Source organism: Ctenopharyngodon idella, chromosome 20 (genome assembly GCF_019924925.1).
Source record: "Ctenopharyngodon idella isolate HZGC_01 chromosome 20, HZGC01, whole genome shotgun sequence".
Lineage (NCBI taxonomy): Eukaryota > Metazoa > Chordata > Actinopteri > Cypriniformes > Xenocyprididae > Ctenopharyngodon > Ctenopharyngodon idella.
The window spans coordinates 25344650-25364797 of NC_067239.1; the positions used below are offsets into that span (position 1 = coordinate 25344650).

Consider the following 20148-nt stretch of genomic DNA (forward strand, 5'->3'; position numbering starts at 1 on the left):
TTCAGTGTTGTCACATGAAAAGATAATAAAATATTTACAAAAATGTGAGGGGTGTACTCACTTCTGTGAGATACTGTATATATAACTTGATTAACTTGATAAAACACATTAAACATCCTCCATGAAAAAATGGGGACTCCGAAACACCAGGTATAATACATGAGCAATAGCATTTTCTGATTGATTTGTGTAAAAATACAGTCCTGTCATTGTTAAAATGGATTTGTTTTATTGTATTTTTTTGCAATGTGGTTATGCTGTACTCAAATTGACACCCAAAACGAAGCAATACCACTATAATGGTTAACAGTGACATTTCTGAAAGTTTGTTTGTGTGGAAAAAGAGGTTAATTTCAATTACTATTAAGCCTTTTATGTTTAGACGTAAACCACTCCGAACATATAGCCAGTAAAGGCAGTCTCAACAGAACATGCATGAGGGTTAAATCAAGTGTGTCCCACAGCAGAGGCTCTTTTAGTTGGTCAGATGAATAAGACGGGAGTTTATGAACGCTGCATGCTGTCAAAGAAGCTTTTAGCTGCACAAGTCTCTGCATTTCTCATTGTGTTCCTTTTCTGAGACGCCTGCAGACTCGTACGCTCCTTCTACCGGCCATCCTGCTAACTGCATTTCCCCTTTCTCTCTCTCTCTCACTTATTCGCTCCATCCTCCATTGTCTGCTGTCTTTCTCTCTCCACCCACTCCACCCCCTGCTGAGCCATCTGCGCTTCGGCAGGCCCTGTCTCCATGGCAACAAGGGAGGCCGCGCTGCCTCCTATTGGCCCGCTGCCCAAACGGAGAGGCTGCCGGGGGTCGAAGGTCGTCTGTAGAGTGCCGCCTCACCGGTGTTCTAATCAGCTGTTGACCCCTAGCCACAATGAAATGAGTGTCAGAAGACAAGGGGTTAATAAAGCTTGGTCTGACTGGCAGCTGGGTCCATTATGAGTGAGGGACAGGAGAGGGAGAAATCAGGAAGACCTGGGGGGGCTTGGTGGGGGGGTTGTCGGCTTGGATGGGATGCTGTAGATGAGGGATTCAGATCTTGGGTTGGGGGCCCGTCTGTGTTGCGTAAGGGAAGATTTCATGTCACCATAAATCTTGTCTGCAAGGGTGGATTGAAAACTGTGGGTGCTTTTTTAGGATTATAGCGCCTGGTGTTAGTGTGGGGGATGTTGGGAATTTGGAGGGCTACTGTATCTGTTGTGGGGCAACAGTGCTGGTTTTCACTCAGTATAACATTAGGAATAGCTAACGTCAGCTTTTACTGTGTTAATATACTACCATTTAAAAGTTTGGGTCTGTGCGATTTTTTTTATTTTTTTATTTTATTTTTTTATTGTTTTTGAAAGAAGTCTCTTATGCTCACCAAGGCTGCATTTATTTGATAAAAAATACAGCAATATTGTGAAATATTATTACAATTTAAAATAACTTTTTTTTTTTATTATTTCAATACATTTTAAAAAGTTATTTATTCTTGTGACGATAAAACTGAATTTTCAGCATCATTACTCCAGTCTTCAGTGTCACATGATCCTCCAGAAATCATTCTAATATGCTGATTTGCTGCTCAAGCAACATTTATTATTATTATTGTTAAAAACAGTTGTGCTGCTTAATATTTTTGTGGAAACTGTGATACATGTTTTTAAGTTCAAACAAATCTATCGCCTAATGGTTAGAGAGTTGGACTTGTAACCCAAAGGCCTCAGGTTCGAGACTCCGTACTGGCAGGAAATCTATCAATCTATCTATCTATCTATCTATCTATCTATCTATCTATCTATCTATCTATCTATCTATCTATCTATCTATTTATCTTTCTATCTGTCTGTCCTATCTAATCTTACATTTTATTTGTAAAAAGTGGATATTTATGTAAATATCAGTATTTATTTCATTTCTAAGAAGCATGTTGTAGTTGCACATGGCTTAAAATGTCAAATTAAACTAAAAATATTAACCCTGTTACCTTTCTGAAGGCATAATTAAACATTTATGATAATAATTATACATCCCAATATATCTTAAAATGTGTTAATTTTGCATAAATACAAATCACTAACACTGTCTGAGAGAATGCTTACAATCTTGCAAAAAATGTAAAAAAAATCTCCTTATTTAACTGGAAAAGGCAGCCGTTTAAAAGAGTGACCCACTTGTTATTAGCTTCTTAAGGTTCTAGCATGTTGCCTGAGGAGAAAAATTGTTGTTCTTTATTGAATGTTTTCCATCACTGATTCGTAACGCTCCGAAGCTTCAGGAAGCAGTGTTTTGAAATCGGCCATCACTATATAAGTCCTTATTTTGTTTTTTTGGTGCACCAAAAATATTCTCGTCGCTTTATAATATTAATATTGAACCACTGTACTCCCATGAACTGATTTAAATATGTTTTTAGTACATTAATGGATCTTGAGAGAGGAAATGTCATTGCTGGCTATGCAGGCCTCACTGAGCCATCAGATTTCAACAAAAATATCTTAATTTGCATTCCGAAGATTAACGAAGGTCTTACGGGTGTGAAACGGCATGAGGGTGAGTAATAAATTACATTATTTTCATTTTTGGGTGAACTAACCCTTTAAGTAAGAACGTCACAGTGTGCAGATAGAGACTTGGCACAGTGTACACATTTACATGTTAAGTTGGTATTTTTAGTCTTGAACTTGTCAGCCATTTTGGATTCCACCAAAAACAATCAATCAAATACAGCTGCAAGTAGCAATTAGCAGAAGCATGCAAGTGTAAAGAAGTAGGCTATATTAAATGGACTTATTGACATCAGGTTCAGAATAATAATAAAAAAATCACTTTTTTTTTAATACCTGATAGAGGCTGAGTATTGTGTGGGTGACTTTCATCTAATATTGATATGATGTTAAGAACACTGAAAATCTTGAGTTTTCTTTAAGTCTATGGAGTTGCATTAATGGTTTTACATATTCATTTCTCATGGTCCAAAAACCATGTCCAAAGATGACGAGTGATTCATAAGAAGACGACTTTAAAATATACAGTACTGACAGAAAATTTCATGCAGAAATGTATGTGTCCTTGGGGCAGATTTGTTCCCCATGAGAAGAGTGACTCTTGTGTAATATTTAAAGTCTTTAGCTCAAACAGTGTAGTGCGGCTGACGTTTTTAAATATTGTGAATTTAACCCACTAGTTGCTAAGCAACCATCAGTTCCATCCATCCCATAATTACACAAAATGCAATTAGCCACAGACCCTTCACGCATGCAAGTTCATTGAGTTTCACCATAGGGATAAAAAGTTCAAAGTGAAGAATATTAATAATAGACCAGTGCCAAAATGAGAGCAAGAGGTTTTTTTTCCCCTACTTAGCTTTACAGATCTACAAATCTGGCTGCAGTGGAGCCTTGTATTACAGTCACATTTCTTACACATGCACGTAGACATCAGTGTTATTTTTTGCTTTCGGCTGATTCTCAAGCAAAACATGAATGTCATAAGCTAACAGTGCTTTGCTCCAAGAGCAGACCATATTACTGCAGAGAGTGAAGATCACTCAGGGTTTAAATGAAGGAGATTTGCTCTTATCGATCACAGCGAGATTTTTCGATATTCAATATTCAGGTCTTACCCTTTCTGTTTCGTTTGTGGGCTGTTAATTGGCAGAGATGGTAGCATCATAATGCTAGCTACAATGCTGGTAGAAGTAACCACAAGGGGGCACTGTGTCCTATCCACAGGGGGTAGAGCTCCATCCATCCACCCCCCCCTGCCTTTGTGCTCATTTACTCTCTCTCACTTTCTCTCCTTCTCTCTGTCCTCACGTCTCAAGAACTTGGTGTGGCATGTTCCCATCTATTAGCATCTCAATTAAGGGCTAACAAAAGACAGGTTTTTCCCCTCCGAGGTCTCCACATGTGTGGTTTACCTAGTCTCAGTGCGCCCTGAGCAAAATCCAGGAGATTGACTGCACTCCACCAATTACACCTCCCCATCAATGTCTGCAAGAAATCACAATGGCCTTAATTAGCGACTGCAGCCTCACTCTATTACACGCTAGCGCAGTAAAAGTCCAGTCGCACCTTCACCACCAGTCTCCCATGGATAATGTGGGCTGTAATTATGAGGGAGGAGGTGTATCGGAACTGGGTGTTTGTGGCGCTTTTCTTCCTTTATTGTGTGGCCTTCCAAGGATGGCTAATTGATTTTTAAAGGAACAGGTCACCCAAAAAATAAAAATTCTGCCATTATTTACTCATTCTCATGTCATTCCAAACTTGTGTGACTTTATTTCTTCCAGGGAACACAAAAGGTGGATTTTTGAATATAATGTAAAAAAAAAAAAAAGAAGATTGAGCTCCAAAAAAGCACCATAAAGCTATCATAAAAGTGATCCATATGACCTCATATGATAATTTTGCATGAACAGACTGAAATTTAAGTTATTCACTTTCTGAAAATTCATAAATTGTTCTTTTGAGTCAGATTTTTTTAAAAATGAATCACTGAAACCAGTCTGAATGATTCATTCACAAATCAGACTGATAAATGTTAAATTATACATTTATAATGCACCACATTTCTTGTTAAATGATGACAGCATTTTTATATTTGGGTCAAATAATCCTTTAAAAAAATGGTAAAGCTCTTTTTGAAAATGGAAAATGGTTTTCTTTATGGTAGGTAGCATTTTTATTGTTTATTTGAAACATATATTGTAGACATACAGCTGTGCTTTAGAATTTCACATAGTTCGCTAGTTTGATATTTTAGTATTATATATGTTCTGTTATAGTATTTTATTTTATATATTTTGAATTAGTTTTTATTTTTATATTTTAATTTAATTTTTAATATTACTATTTATATTTAATTTTTTATCTCAGTTTTAGTTTATTTTTATTTCCCAGTTAGTAATTTTAGTGCTTCATCTTACAGTAGTTTGAATTTTGTTTAAAGTTTAATATCTAATATTTATATTTTATTTTATTTCCGCTTTATTTCATTTAATAAATAGTTTTTGTTTTCGTTAACAATAATAACCCGGGTTTGCCGATATCACTATATTTTGCCATCAAGGGGCCCATGCCAATGTTTTTGACGAATACATGAACAGACAGACAGGGAAAGCAAAAGAAACACATAGACGGGCCAGATCAGACTGCAGTAGATTGATAGGAATAAATCGCATGTGGAAGGGGGCCGAGATGATTGGACAAGTATTTTCTAGGTCTTTCCATCTGTGAGAGGTGTCAAGCATACCTGAGTCTCATTATACAGTGCGTGTCTGTGTGTGTGAGACTGCGGGCCATGCGTGGGCTAATTAGCTTTTCCCCCGGCCGCTCTGCGACCGCTCCCGTTATTTCCTGACCAGCTTGCCAGGCCGGCACCCCCTCTTCCCCTCCCCCATGTGCGGCTGTTCTAAATGGAGACTCAATGCATGCTGCTCCCCGACATCCTAATGTACCCGACCAGTTGGTTTAACAAACACAGCGCTGCCAACCATCTGCCGGCCAAATCTGTCTTCAAATTGCTTTAGTAACAAACTGAACTTTCTTTGCTGCTCTTGCTTCCTGTGTCCTGCCTTCCTCAGTGTGCCGCTCTCTGCTCCTCAACCCGGCCCTCGCTCCTGCTCCTCGCGGCTGACCATTGTCATTTTCTCTTCTCGTCTATTCTGGTCTTGTCTCATCTCATCTCATTTCTTTGTTTTATTTTATTTGTTCTCATCTTGTTTCATCTCGTCTTGTCTCGTCTCTAACCATTGTCATTCGTTGCCTTCTTGGCGAGTCTCATCTTGTCATTGAATCGCTTTTATTTTATTCTGGAATAGTCTTGTCTTTTCTCTTGTTTTTCTCAGTTCTTCCAGCCATTGTTATCTGATGTCTTCACGTCACATGACGTCCCATCTCATCTTGTCTCATCTCTAACCATTGTCATTTGTGGCCTTCTCGGCGAGTCTCATCTTGGGTCATTGAATGTCTTTTATTTTATTCTGGAATCGCCTAGTCTTTTCTCTTGTTTTTCTCAGCTCTTCTAGCCATTGTTATCTGATGTCTTCACATCACGTGACGTCTCATCTTGTCTCGTCTCTAACCATTGCAGTCTGTTGCCTTCTCGGCGAGTCTCATCTTGTGTTATTGAATATCTCTTATTTTATTTTGGAATGGCCTTGTCTTTTCTCAGCTCTTCTAGCCATTGTTATCTGATGTCTTCACATAATGTGACGTCTTATCTTGTCTCGTCTCGTCTTGTCTCGTCTCTAACCATTCTCATTTGTTGCCTTTTCGGCGAGTCTCATCTTGTGTCGTTGAATCTCTTTTATTTTATTCTGGAATCACCTCGTCTTTTCTCGTTTCTCCCAGCTCTTCTAGCCATTGTTATCTAATGTCTTCACATCACGTGACGTCTCGTCTTGTCTCGTCTCGTCTTGTCTCATCTCTAACCATTGTCATTTGTTGCCTTCTCGGCAAGTCTCATCTTGTGTCGTTGAATCTCTTTTATTTTATTCTGGAATGGCCTCGTCTTTTCTCGTTTTTCTCAGCTCTTCCAGCCATTGTTATCTGATGTCTTCACTTCACATCACGTATCATCTCTTCTCCTCTAATCTTGTTTCTTCTCTTCTCTTCTCTTGGTGTATTTCACACTTCATAGTTTAACACATTGCATCTCATAAAGATTCTAACACGTCCAGAGAAACTGTATGATTATTTACGTCTGTGTCATCTGAAGCATAATTAAACCCCCACAAACCCAAAGCATCAGAGCAGATTTATGCCTACAGTCGAGCATGACAGAACTACTGTTTCCAGATCAGAAGGCTGGCTGTCTTTATTGGTTCGCCTTCCCTGTTTACCATCTGACCACTGATCCCATCCCATTTCCTCCCCTCGTCGTACTTCTAGCGGCTGCAGACAATCCAGGTTTCATTTTCCTTCATGATGATATCCTCAAGAGACCTCAACAAATGGTATAGAACAGATTTTTGGCACCGGCGAGCACATAGCCCTAAACATCATTATGGACAGAAGCACAGAGCTGCCAGGAAACGAACGGTGCCACCTTCCTCACCAGCCATGCCGTTCTCTGTGCCAGCGGATGCGTTCTCAAAGACACAGACCATGATCTCAAGGGCAAACCAATACAATCACACAAAAACACATGCACACACCGGAACCAATTTTACCCTTAGAACAAATACTTCCACCTTGAATCCGTGCTGGACAATTAGTTGCATATTCTTTATAACACTGCTTATTTTATATTTAAAAATACATTTTAATTGTGGTTTATTTGGCATATTTTGCCTCACCCTCATGTCGTTCCAAACCAGAATTACTTTATTTCTTCTGTGGAACATGAAAGAAGATGTTTTGATGGATGTCTTGGGGTTTTTCGTCCATACATTGTTGTTTTGGACCTTGACTGGACAAAAACAGTACAGAAACGTTCTTCAAATATCTTCTTTTGTGTTCTACAGAAGAAAAAGTCATACAGGTTTAAAATGACATGAGGGTGAGTAAATGATGTTAGAATTTTCATTCTTAGCTGAACTATACCTTTAACACTAAAGGAAAAATGTGTGCCGATGCCGTAGACAAGTGCCTTCAGTCCTGGACATGAATGTCCTCCTCTGCACAAAAACCTGTCTTTCCTTTTACCATTAGAGTTCTTGTCCCAGTTAGTTCTTTGAATCCCTTTATGTGCAAAAATAGGCTTAAACCAAGAGATCTTATTTGAGCATTTGGTTGGGTTGAATCAATGAATTAACTGAAGAGGTATTCAAGGATTAGTTGAAAATGCTGTCATCATTTACACATGCTTGTGTTGTTCCAAACATATATGTAAGCAATAAGCCTGTGCTGTATCGTGAATAAGTCACGGCTGAATGGCGTTGTTAGGCACGACGTGAAGCAGAGTGCCTGCAACCCCTTCAGCTGTGACTTATTCACAATACAGCATAGCCTCGAGTACCTTATTGCTTTTATAAAACGGTTAACACACAATACACATTTTAAAGCAGAAAAATATAAATCAATGCAAGTTATGCAACTTTAATGAAAGTAAAATCATTAAAAGCCTTCCTTCCGCCGGAAAAAATAGTCCTTGACTGTGAACAGCAACAGAAGTTACATTATTACGCCATTAGATGGCGGCAAAGACTGCCTTTATGAGTGTGTCAGTCAGTAGCGAAGACTTTTACATTGAAAAGACATTGAATTGTTGTGAACACGGAACAAAACGCAACTGACAAATGCTTTGACTAGCGCTGTCAGTCACGGGAAAACCCCTTAAATGTTAAAAGGACAAGATGATACATCTTTTTTTGATGAAACAATTTTTTTATTATGAACATAGGACTGACCTGAAGGAAAATGCTAAATCTGAATGCAGGTAATAAACTCGCTCACTCGATCTCTTTCTCACAATACTTTTCTACATAATACAGTAAGCTTCAATTAACAATATCAATTGAGAACAAACGTTTACGTTGCTAAGAGTGGTTGCTAAGGGTGTAGTGATACACAGAACCGTTGGGTGAAGTGGTCATAGCTGTTTTATCGTGAATAAAACACAGCTATTGACCAATCAGAATTAAGGACAGGAACTAACTGTTTTATGAAATATATATAATTTTTTGAGTATGTCACCTTTAAAGGTGTTTAATCTTTGCCTCTAATATTCCTCTTGCTAATTCGACACCTACTGTAGCTTTTTCCTGCCCTCTAATTTTATAGTTACCCTTTTGCGGTCTGAAATTGCTTTGCCAAAAAATTAGGCTCCTTATCTCTGACTCTCACATTTTTTTTCCTTTTTTTTTTTTTTTTTTTTTTTTTGCTTAACCAGGACATGCAGGTATTTGCATACCTAATGAATGCTCTGTCTGACACGCAAATTAATTAGTCTGAATTTTATGCATTTATCAGCGTGCAAACAAAACACGGGAACATGTCACCAAACAGCTCAGCACTACACCACCTACTCCACCGCATGTTTCAGAGATGACTCTGTAATCATTTCACTCCTGAAATTTAGTGGGATTCAGAGATATTTTATCATCCAAAGTGCAAGGCCTTATGTCTCAAATGCTTTTGTTTGAAGTCCTAATGATAATAGCATTATTTTTTGTTATATTATTATATATTGATTGATTTATTTGTTATTCTTTTATGAATCCCATTTGCATTCTGAGATTCATATAAAAGATAAAACATCATTTGAGTTAATGCAGAACTAAAATAATGGTCATTACAGTTTGCATTTTATCTTAGATTGTCTTTCCAGTTAAACGAACTGACGTGTCGCATGTGGTCAGCGTTGACATCATCCATCACAGTGTCCCTCAAAGTGAATCTAAAGGTCTTTGTCTTTGAACTAAACAGGCTGTGCATGAGGTCATTCGAATCTGGCCCTGTTCGTTTGTCTGCAGATCGTGTTTGTCTAGCCTCTTTGTTCTGGAGGACTCTGGGTCCCTGTAGGCTGACGACCCCCTTTCTGAAGCCGCATGACTTGAGCATCGCTCATGGGTGGGGTGAACCGCATGGTCCCTGGAGTCAAAGTGACCCCTGACCACGGGAGGCATGTGGCATAATGAAGATCTGATTGAATAAGTGGACAAATGAATAAAAGATAGAACTGACACGCAGAGAGAAACGCTCATCCAGCCAGTGCGCTTTCTCTCTTTGTGTCTGCTGATTGAAGTAGATCTATCTTACAGACAGGCCCTGCTAAAAAAAACAACAACGTATGCTGTGTCCACACTGGACGTGACTGATGACGCATTCTAACTGTTTTCAGCCTCTCTACACTGGAAAAGTCAAAGCTGCACGTCATCTGCGAATATTCACTAAAAAAAGACTGTGAGATCAATGCTTGATTTGCACAGTGGTGAGCTTTATTTTCAGCGGAAATCAATGGTAAAAAAAAAAAAAAAAAATCATTCGTATACTTATAATGATAGTGTTTGTAAGATTTCATGTACATTTGATAAGAAATAAAGATATATATATATATATATAGTATATACAGTGTATATATATATATATATATATATATATATATATATAATATACATACAGTATTTTTCTTTTCATGAAATGGCAAAATGTGTACATACTATTTATTTATTTGCAAAATGTAATATAAATAATACTTATTTTTTTCAGTAGAATGGGGAAAATAAAGTAGTTGGCACAGTTATATATAAAAGCCAAAACCATAAAAAAAATTGTTACTTGAAATAAAATAAAATAAAATATACAAAAACTTAAACTTATTTTATTTCAGTTAGTAACATTTCTTTTTTTCATTTAGTTTAACTTGATGTACTAAAATAACTAAAACTGAAATAACAATTAATTAAAAAAAATACGCGCGCGCGCACACACACACACACACACACACACACACACACACACACACACACACACACACACACACACACACACACACAGCCAAACCAAAATTTATTCAGACACCTTGAATTTCATTTATTATTACAGTTTATTCACTATAGATTAAAAAAGAAATGGTAATAAAATATGACAAGATCTCAGAGTTAAACTGTGTCAGAAAAAAATAATCTTAATTATGTCCGATAACACTTAAGCAAAGCATGATCAGGTCAAAGTGTCTGAATAATTTTTGGTCCCAAATTTTTATAAATTTTACCCGTTGTTCACTGTATGAAGACTTTTTAGGTATAATATGTCACACTTTACGTTATTAGTATCCTCACTTACATAAATGAACTATTGTGTCCTGCACACACTAGTAAAAAAAAAAATATATATATTATATATAGTGTCTGAATTTATATATATATGTACAATAAAATAACTAATAAAAATGCCAAAAACATACAACAAAAAATAAAACAATATAAATAAAATCTATAAAAAGTATCTCAATGATACTAAAATAACACTAATCTATTCAGCTTCATTAAATATAATAGGAGAGCGATTTGTTCTGTGTTAATACACAAAGACAGGAATTAAACTAAATTGACTTGGTTGAAGGACTTTGTTCACCTCACTATATGATTCCCACCAATTTTATGTCAAAGCATTCAATGTTTTCTACCTGTGATTTGTTCCATGTTTGATTCAAATGACTCTTCCTCAGAGAATGAAATGATTTGCTGGTTTTGAATGGCTGTCTTGACATCAAGGCCATTTAGAGCTCAAGGACAAAAGAATGAGGTGAACAATAACGACAGAGCAGAGACCCTGAGACTAAGGATTGGAGTTCAATTGTAGGCTAGAGTCAGGCTGAAACAAAAGGATAAAGAGAATAAACCGGGCAACATCTCTTTGCTATTTATTCATTGGCCCTCCCAGCAGTTTTAAAATCAAAGAACCGGACATTATTTACATTCCTTGTGCTCAGCTGCTATAAACATGAATCCTCTTCAAGGAATTAAATAATTGCGTTCCGCGAGCTAATTTGAATGTTGTTCTCCACATCAAAGCTACATAAAGCTCAGTAAAATCTCCACAGACGACAGAGAGAGGTAAACAATAGCACAAATAAACCTGAGATCTTACAGTAGCTGCATCCCCGTTCGCTTCCTATCTGTAATATAGTGTGTGAAAGTTTCTAGCGACCCTTCAGAAATCATTTTAATGTGCTGATTTGGTGCTCAAGAAACGTTTCTTATTAGTGTTGAAAACAGTTGCGCTGCTTAATATTTTTGTGGAAACTGTAATACATGTTTTTTCAGGATTCTTTGATAAATAGAAAGTTCAGGAGAACAGCTTTTATTTGAAATAGAATTTTTGTAACTTTTGTATTTGCTGTCACATTTGCTCAATTTAATGCACCCTTGCTGAATAATTTAATGCGTCCTTGTTGAAATATTGATTTTTTTTTTTTTTTTTTTAAATCTTACTGCCCTAAAACTTTTCAAGAGTAGTGTAGCTACAAAATAACATGTCATCTATTTTAAAGGGGTCCTATTATGCATTTTCACTTTTTCAACTTTAGATGGTGTGTAATGTTGCTGTTTGAGCATTAAAAATAATCTGCAAGGTTACAAAGCTCAAAGTCAAAGGGAGATATTCTCTTTAACAGAAAACACTTCTCAAGTCACTCATTTAAATAATCCCTGCCCACAGAATATGCATATTGCGTTCATAAACAATCTTGTTCATAAACGTTCTCAGGGTCTGAATCGGGCTTGAATTGGTATGGCAAAATTGACAGCATCATTATGGTAATGGTAAGAGGTATGATATTTCAGGAGTGATATTTTTGCTTTATTGCTTTAACCTGTGGCTCCATTTTTACTATCACAAGATGTCGCCAATTAGATGAAAATAGAACCTGAAGTGATACATGAGACATGAAAGTAACACTGGCACATTGCCATGGACAACGATCAAATATGGTATACAATACAGCGGTCATCATACAAAATGTTAGACTGCTCAATACCCTGATAGACCAATCAGAATCAAGTATTCCAGAGCGAGTGTAATAATACTTCCTGTTTCCTAAATGAACCTGACGTTCTTCATAATTACAGTCTCTTGGCTCAGAGCTCTGGTCTGTTTTCAGGAATGTTCTTGGTTCAGCTGTCCATATCTGTGATCCAAAAGGTAGAAATGGAAATTGACAACTTGATATGCCATTAACAGTAAATTGGTCATATCCCCCTTCTCCCTGATAGCACAGAACTGTGCTACGCTGTCTCCTTGGTGACTGTTCCTGCTAATAGCTGCACATGTGTTGGAGTGGGAGCTGGTAACTGGTATGTTGATGGGTGGAGCCTGACCCTGCGCAGGGCATCGGGATTCGGTGCTTTCTGCCCATGCCAGCTTGGCCAGCTGCCTGTTGGCACTTCCCTGCTGAGAGCGGCGGTTGATGGTACAGACCTGGAGTACTCGTGCTGAGTTATTTAGCCAGTCTGAAGGCATTGCTAGGCCTTGTCAGATTGGTTTACTGACTCAAAAAAAGGAGGAGACAGCAAACCGGAAAGAATCATTTCACTAGCAGCGGCTAGACATATGCAAAAGGGAATTTTATATATGCAATATGATTTTTAAAGAATAAAAAAGGTTCAGTGGGGTTCTATATAGAACCCTAGGGATTTTGACTCAATTTTAAAGAACCCTTTATAGGTTCTATGTAAGGAAGGATGTTTTGGTAACACTTTATTTCAATGGTCCGTTTTAGACATTCTTTGCAACTACATGTCAACTAACTCTCATTAGAGTAGTAGACTGTCTGCTTAATATCTGCTGACACTTTATTTTGGTGCTCCCAACAGACATTCTACTGACTAGAAGTAACTTTACAACTACATGTCAACTTATTCTACTAACCTTAACCTAACAGTCAACTAATACTCTAATGAGAGTAGGTTGACATGTAGTTGCAAAGTTACTTATAGTTAGTAGAATGTCTAAAGTGGACCATCGAAATAAAGTGTAACCGATGTTTTGAATGATTGTGTATTATAACATATAATGCATCAAAACTATAAGCAATAATTTTTTACAGCATTTATTAATCTTGATTGAGGTTAATTTATACTACTGTTTATTTTTAGTTTATAATATATTAAATAACACCAATATGTGTACAACTTCTGTAAAGAAATGTGTTAGTATTTGTAGGGATTAACATTTAAACAAAAAAAAAAATAAGGTGACACTTTATTTTAAGGTGTCCTCAGTACTTTAATTATACATTTATGTACTGAGTAACTACATGTACTCACTATGGGGTTAGGATTAGGGTTTGGTTTAGGGTTAGTTGCATGTAATTATGCTTAATTTATAGTTATTACTATAGTAACTACAAGTAACATATGAATCAATGACACTGTAAAATAAAGTGTTACCAAATGAATATGTATTTGTAATTACAAGTTACAGCTCCCGGTTCAGTAATAAAACAACCTAAAAATGACACGGTTCAATAAGGGCTTATGATTCTTTTTGACTGACGCATTAAAAAAATTGGTTTATAAGAGTAATTTGTTCATGAATTGGACATCATGGTGTGCACTGTGTTTGTTGTTACATGCAGGAAGAAACTGCATTGATGCAAACAAAGTTTTCTTAAAGCTGCAGTCTGTAAGTTTTGCCTCTTTGTCGCCATCTCTGTTTGAAACCTGCAATTGCAGTTATTTGCGGAATTATCATCTTTACATGGGTTGTGCATCGGCACAACTCCTCAGCGTGGATCTAATGTCTGCTGTCAGTCACCACATCGGTGTGGATACTGTACTTTGGAATCACAGATTCTACGTCTTGGAAGTATGACCAAAATAAGAATTTGTCATCAATTTTGTGCTGACCAACTGAGGAAAAAAAGCATTACAATAAATCATGCTACCAATGGTGATTAAATCTATGATCGCTTAGCTCATTACAGACTGCAGCTTTAATTAGATTTTAAATTATTGTCGCAATTTTTATTTATTTTTTTTTTTCAAAATTAGCAATTAGTTTCTTTTTAGAAAAGAATCATCACATGTGTTATATTCAGAAGTGTCCATACTTCAGAAAAGACCACTGTGGCTAGTGTTTTTAATGCTGGTGGAGTGCTAAGCTTCTTAACTAAGTTAACTATAAGCTTCACCAGAAAGTCATGCCAACAGATAAACTCAATTCACCAAATCATTTTTTCTGACTAGAATAAATCAGCCTGGGCCAGCATGAAAATGCATGCTGGTCTTGTCAACAGGTCTCAATTTTAAAAATTTTAAGTGTTTTCTTCAAATTCCATGACATTGTGGCAACCTCAATTTTCTGCACAGGATGAAATGTTTCATCTGGTGAAAGCAAGCACATTTTGCCCACATGCCTTCCAGTTGAACCTGTATTAATTTGTCTTCACTGGCAGAGCTCCCTGTGGCCCCTTAGGGCACCTGATGGATGGGTGGATGTACAGGTTTTGCTAGGACTTTATAAAAAGACAGAGAGACAGAGAGAGAGATGATATGGCTGTACCTAGCTCCTGTCTCCTGCAGCTGCTCCTAACAGGTGCATAACTGCTTCTTGCCAGATGGTCAGCAAAATGTGGTAGTTGGCAGGTTCCTTCACAGAATCAACCCTCCCTCTCACACAGGCACTGAGACGCAGAGATGGAGAGAAAGAGGTTAGAGAATGGGAAAGGTTGGTGACAGAAAAAGTTGCTAAGCGCTATAGCAAGCAAAACTCATTTTTCAAAACCTTTTACTTGTTTTAAAACTATGTGAATGGAGCTTTTTCAGTGTGTAATTCTGCACTAAAGTGCATCAGGTGTCACAGTGTCAAAAATTGAGAAAAATTGTCGTGCGCACATACTTTTTCTATTTGGAACAAACTAACAAAGGTGAGAAAGGCAGTGGACTCAAGCAATAAGCCAACTGTGTTACAGTCATATACACATGTATATTTGTAGCAATAGCCAACAATACGTTGTATGGGTCAAAATTATTTATTTTTCTTTTATGCCAAAAATCATTAGGATATTAAGTAAAGATTATGTTCCATGAAGATATTTTGTAAATTTCCTACAAAAATGTATTTTTGTGAGTGGATATGCATTGCTAAGGACTTCATTTGCACAACTTTAAAGGCGATTTTCTCAATATTTTTCTTTTTTTGCACCCTCTGATTCCATATTTTCCAATAGTTGTATCTCGGCTAAATATTGTCCTGTCCTAACAAACCATACATCAATAGAAAGCTTTCAGATGATGTATAAATCTCAATTTAAAAAAATTGACCCTTATGGCTGGTTTTGTGGTCCATGGTCACATATGTATATGTGTGTGTGTATATAATTTATTAATAATTATATTCATATATTAATATTGATTTAATATTTATAAATATATTACTATTTAATACTAATAATATAAAAATAGATATGTACTGTAAATCAAACTTTTCAAATTGTGTGTGTGTGTATATATATATATATATAATATATACTTAACGGCCACTTTATTAGGTACACGTTCAACTGCTCATTAACGGACTTATGGCAGCAACTCAATGCATTTAGGCATGTAGATACGGTCAAGATGATCTACTGAAGTTCAAACTGAGCATCAGAATGGGGAAGAAAGGTGATTTAAGTGACTTTGAACGTGGCATGGTTGTTGGTGCCATGACAGGCTGGTTAGTACCTGGATGGAAGACCTCCTGGGGAAAAAAAACTAGGTTGCTGCTGGAAGAGGTGTTAGTGAGGCCAGCAGGGGGTGCTCACCCTGTGGTCTGTGTGGGTCCTAACACCCCAGTATAGTGATGGGGACACTATACTGTCAAAAAGCAGCGTCCTTCGGATGAGACGTTAAACCGAGGTCCTGACTCTCTGTGGTCGTTAAAAATCCCAGGATGTCCTTCGAAAAGATTAGGGGTCTTACTCCGACATCCTGGCCAAATTTGCCCATTGGCCTCTGTCCATCATGGCCTCCTAATCATCCCCATACACTGATTGGCTTCATCACTCTCCACCAATAAGCTGGTGTGTGGTGGGCGTTCTGGCGCAATATGGCTGCCGTCACATCATCCAGGTGGATGCTGCACATTGGTGGTGGTTGAGGAGATTCCCCCTTCCATATGTAAAGCACTTTGAGTACCCAGAAAAGCGCTATATAAATGTAAGGAATTATTATAATTATTAATTATGTTACAGCTGAGGTCGGCAGAAGAGCATCTCTGAAGGCACAACATGTCGAACCTTGAAACAGATGGACTACAGCAGCAGAAGAACACACCGGTGCCACTAAGAACAGAAAACTGAGGCTAAAATTCACACAGGCTCACCAAAATTGGACAATAGAACACTGGAAAAACGCCTGGTCTGATGTGTCAGAATTTGGTGTGAACAACATAAAAGCATGGATCCATCCTACCGTGTGTCAACGGTTCAGGTTGGTGGTGGTGTAATGGTGTGAGGGATATTTTCTTGGCACACTTTAGGCCTCTTAGTACCAACTGAGCATCGTTTAAACATCACAGCCTACCTGAGTATTGTTGCTGATCATGTCCATCCCTTTGTGACCAAAGTGTTCCCATCTTCTGATGGCTGCTTCCAGCAGGATAATGCGCCATGTCTCAAAGCTTAAATAATCTCAAACTGGTTTCTTGAACATGGCAATGAGTTCACTATACTCAAATGGCCTTTACAGTCACCAGATCTCAATCAATAGAGCACATTTGGGATGTGGTGGAACGAGAGATTCGCATCATGGATGTGCAGCCGACAAATCTGCAGCAACTGTGTGATGCTATCATGTCAATATGGACCAAAATCTCTGAGGAATGTTTCCAGCACCTTGTTGAATCTATGCCACGAAGAATTAAGGCAGTTTTGAAGGCACAAGGGGGTCCAACCCAATTTATACTGTGTGTATATATATCATTTATCACTAATAAAAATCACAGTAAAAATTCTATTTCATATTGTAAATATGTAGACTTTGTTAATGTAAAATTTGTAATTTAGCTGATCCAATCAGATTTCAGCATGTTTTATTATCTTCAGATGTCCTCAGGTTGAACTGTCCACAAGTAAAGGTGGGTTGTGGAAAGGTAATCAGGTGCAGTGATCTCTTAGTTTCACAAAAGCCACAGTCTCCAATGCTGTCTCTCATCAACCCCAAACAATCAAACTCTCACTGAGAGAGAAAGACTAAATCAATATAGACACCATGCACCGGTCATGTGTGGATGCTGCAGGGATCATTGGGAGTGTGTGCTTGGCCTCAGGCATTAGGAGTGCAGGGTACTCATCCTTCCCATAATCCTCCTAACGGACTATTTTGAACATCTGGAACGAGAAGTGAACATCTGCCCATCCCTATCAATTTAGAAATCCCCATTACTCCCTTTTTCTGTGTCTCACACTAAATGAATGCGGGTCTACAAGGGCCTGGAAAAGAACACCGGGATGAATATAGCCAATCCTAACAGATATTATTTATCATATGTCACTACCATTCAGAAGTTTGAGGTCTGTACGATTTTTTTCATGTTTTTGAAAGAAGTCTCTTATGCTCACCAAGGCTGCATTTATTTGATCAAAAATACTGTAAAACTATAAATCAAAATAACTGTTTTATTTTAATGAATTAAAATTTAATTTATTCCTGTGATGTCAAAGCTGAATTTCCAGCATCATTACTCCAGTCTTCAGTGTCACATGATCCTTCAGAAATGATTCTGATACGCTGTTTAGTATTTTTGTAGAAACCATGATCATTTTTTTAGGATTCTTTGATGAATAGAAAGTTCAAAAGAACAGCATTTATTTGAAATAGAAATCTTTTGTAAACATTTTAAATGTCTTTACTGTCCCTTGCTTAATAGAAGTATTAATTTCTTTTAAAAAATCTTACAGACCCCAACTGTGTAATACATAATCTTTATATATATATAAAAAATCTTAAAAATCAGCCAAAAACAGCTAGAGAAGGTGAACAAAGGTCATGGAAAAACTATATAACAACTGTTTTTTGGTCAAAGAAAAATTAATTTTAACCTTTAACATAAATGGACTTAAAAATGCTTGGTTTGTGTACATTTCATTTCATTCTTCTAATTCAGAAACTTAAAATAAGGAACAAAAATACACAGATGTCAGCAGGTTAAATGCGCTCATACGCTTAATGTCACTGTATACAGTATTCATCATAAATGGCCTTCTGTTGACAGGTGCTGACTGAAGAGGGTTTCGGAGCCATCACCACAGAAATAACAATGACCAAGGAGTTCTACTATGCAGAAGACTATCACCAGCAGTACCTCAGCAAGAACCCCAATGGCTACTGCGGGCTGGGCGGCACCGGGGTGTCCTGTCCAATAGGGCTGAAGAGTAAAAATTAACACCCTTCTCCTGTCCTGTGATTGGACAAACTTATATTAACATGCCTTAACTGAAGCAATCACCACTGCAATACCCAGGCCTATATGTCATTGTTGGATATAAATAAAATGCAACTGCTTTATGCTTTTTGTATATGTGACTGTGCATTTGATAACAAAACCAAGTGACATTTTCTATCTAATGCAATGACATGCATACATTTTAAGTGTCCATATATGGTATACTTGAGAGTCAAATATAAGGAAGACACATTCTTGTTTACGACAGGCAGGATTGTGTTCACGTTTGTGTGCTTGTTCTAGATCCATCTGTCTATTCCATTCGCATACATATCTATTCATCCCTCCATCTGTCCGCTACCTATGTGTTTCCTTCTATCCCAGCAGCACAAACAAGCGCTCTCGTCCTTTTCTAAAAGTGTCACCACATATTTCATCTCCTCAATTAAAGACTTGACTGCAATCCCACACAAACAAACACAGCCTCTTGCATTCACACAGCAGAATCTGTGTATGTTTTACAAGGAACGCTGCGAAAAAACCCGGGGCCCTTTGTTGATGGCACAAACAATTGTGCATGAAAACCAACGTAGCTCTACTAATGAGAAGTGATTTATAAATAAATCACACTAAGAAAAGTATGTTAATATCAAGAAATTGTCTGTGTTGTATTTTCCTCAGGTGTTTTACCCATACTTAGTAAAACACTCCTGTGCGTCATCGAGCCCCCATTTTAGCTCCGCCCAAAAAAATCCCGAACACAGATTTGGTGCAAAACTGTTTAACACTCTAACTTCACAATTCAGTACTACATAGTTCACAGTCTTTGTAATGTGTTTCAGCAATACATTTGTAACATTTATAATGTGTTTAGAAACAATTCTCAGAATTGACTTTACAGGGACTTTAAATTGGAGTTAAAATGGAGTGCTGCGAAGATGATGTAGCTATTTTTGAAAAAATCGAAATAGGTTAGCATTTTTGACGCGTTTTTTTTTTTTTTTTTTTGTTAAATGCCTGAAATAAAGTCTATGGCGAATACAAGCTCAAAATATTTTCACATTTTATATTACGACATAAAATAAATCAGTAAATACCCCCTTATGACTTTTACTAAATGGGACTACAGAAGTTGTCGGGCCATTAAAAGTCATTATACCAAACAGGAAAACTCATATAGTAACCAGTCCGCTTTTATAGCCTCATTGTGCTTATAATCACACTCTTGAAAACTATTCTAACTCAGATTTTAAGGTAAACGTTTTTGAAAAAGCTACTGGAAGCTTAATGGTGGTAAGGATGAAGTCATGTGACCGTTGTGTGGTTCGTTTATAGCGTTCG

At 37.2% G+C, this 20148-nt stretch overlaps 1 protein-coding gene across 2 annotated transcripts in view; it reads left to right on the plus strand.

Moving 5' to 3' along the window:
* Positions 1 to 18929, plus strand: part of msraa (methionine sulfoxide reductase Aa) — a 76946-nt gene extending 58017 nt beyond the window's left edge. For both annotated transcript variants that reach the window (XM_051875459.1, XM_051875460.1), the window contains exon 6: positions 18637 to 18929. In XM_051875459.1, coding sequence (XP_051731419.1) covers positions 18637 to 18807 — 171 coding nt within the window. In that variant the 3' untranslated portion in view covers positions 18808 to 18929. The remainder of the gene's footprint in view (positions 1 to 18636) is intronic.
* The last annotated feature ends 1219 nt before the right edge of the window (positions 18930 to 20148 follow it).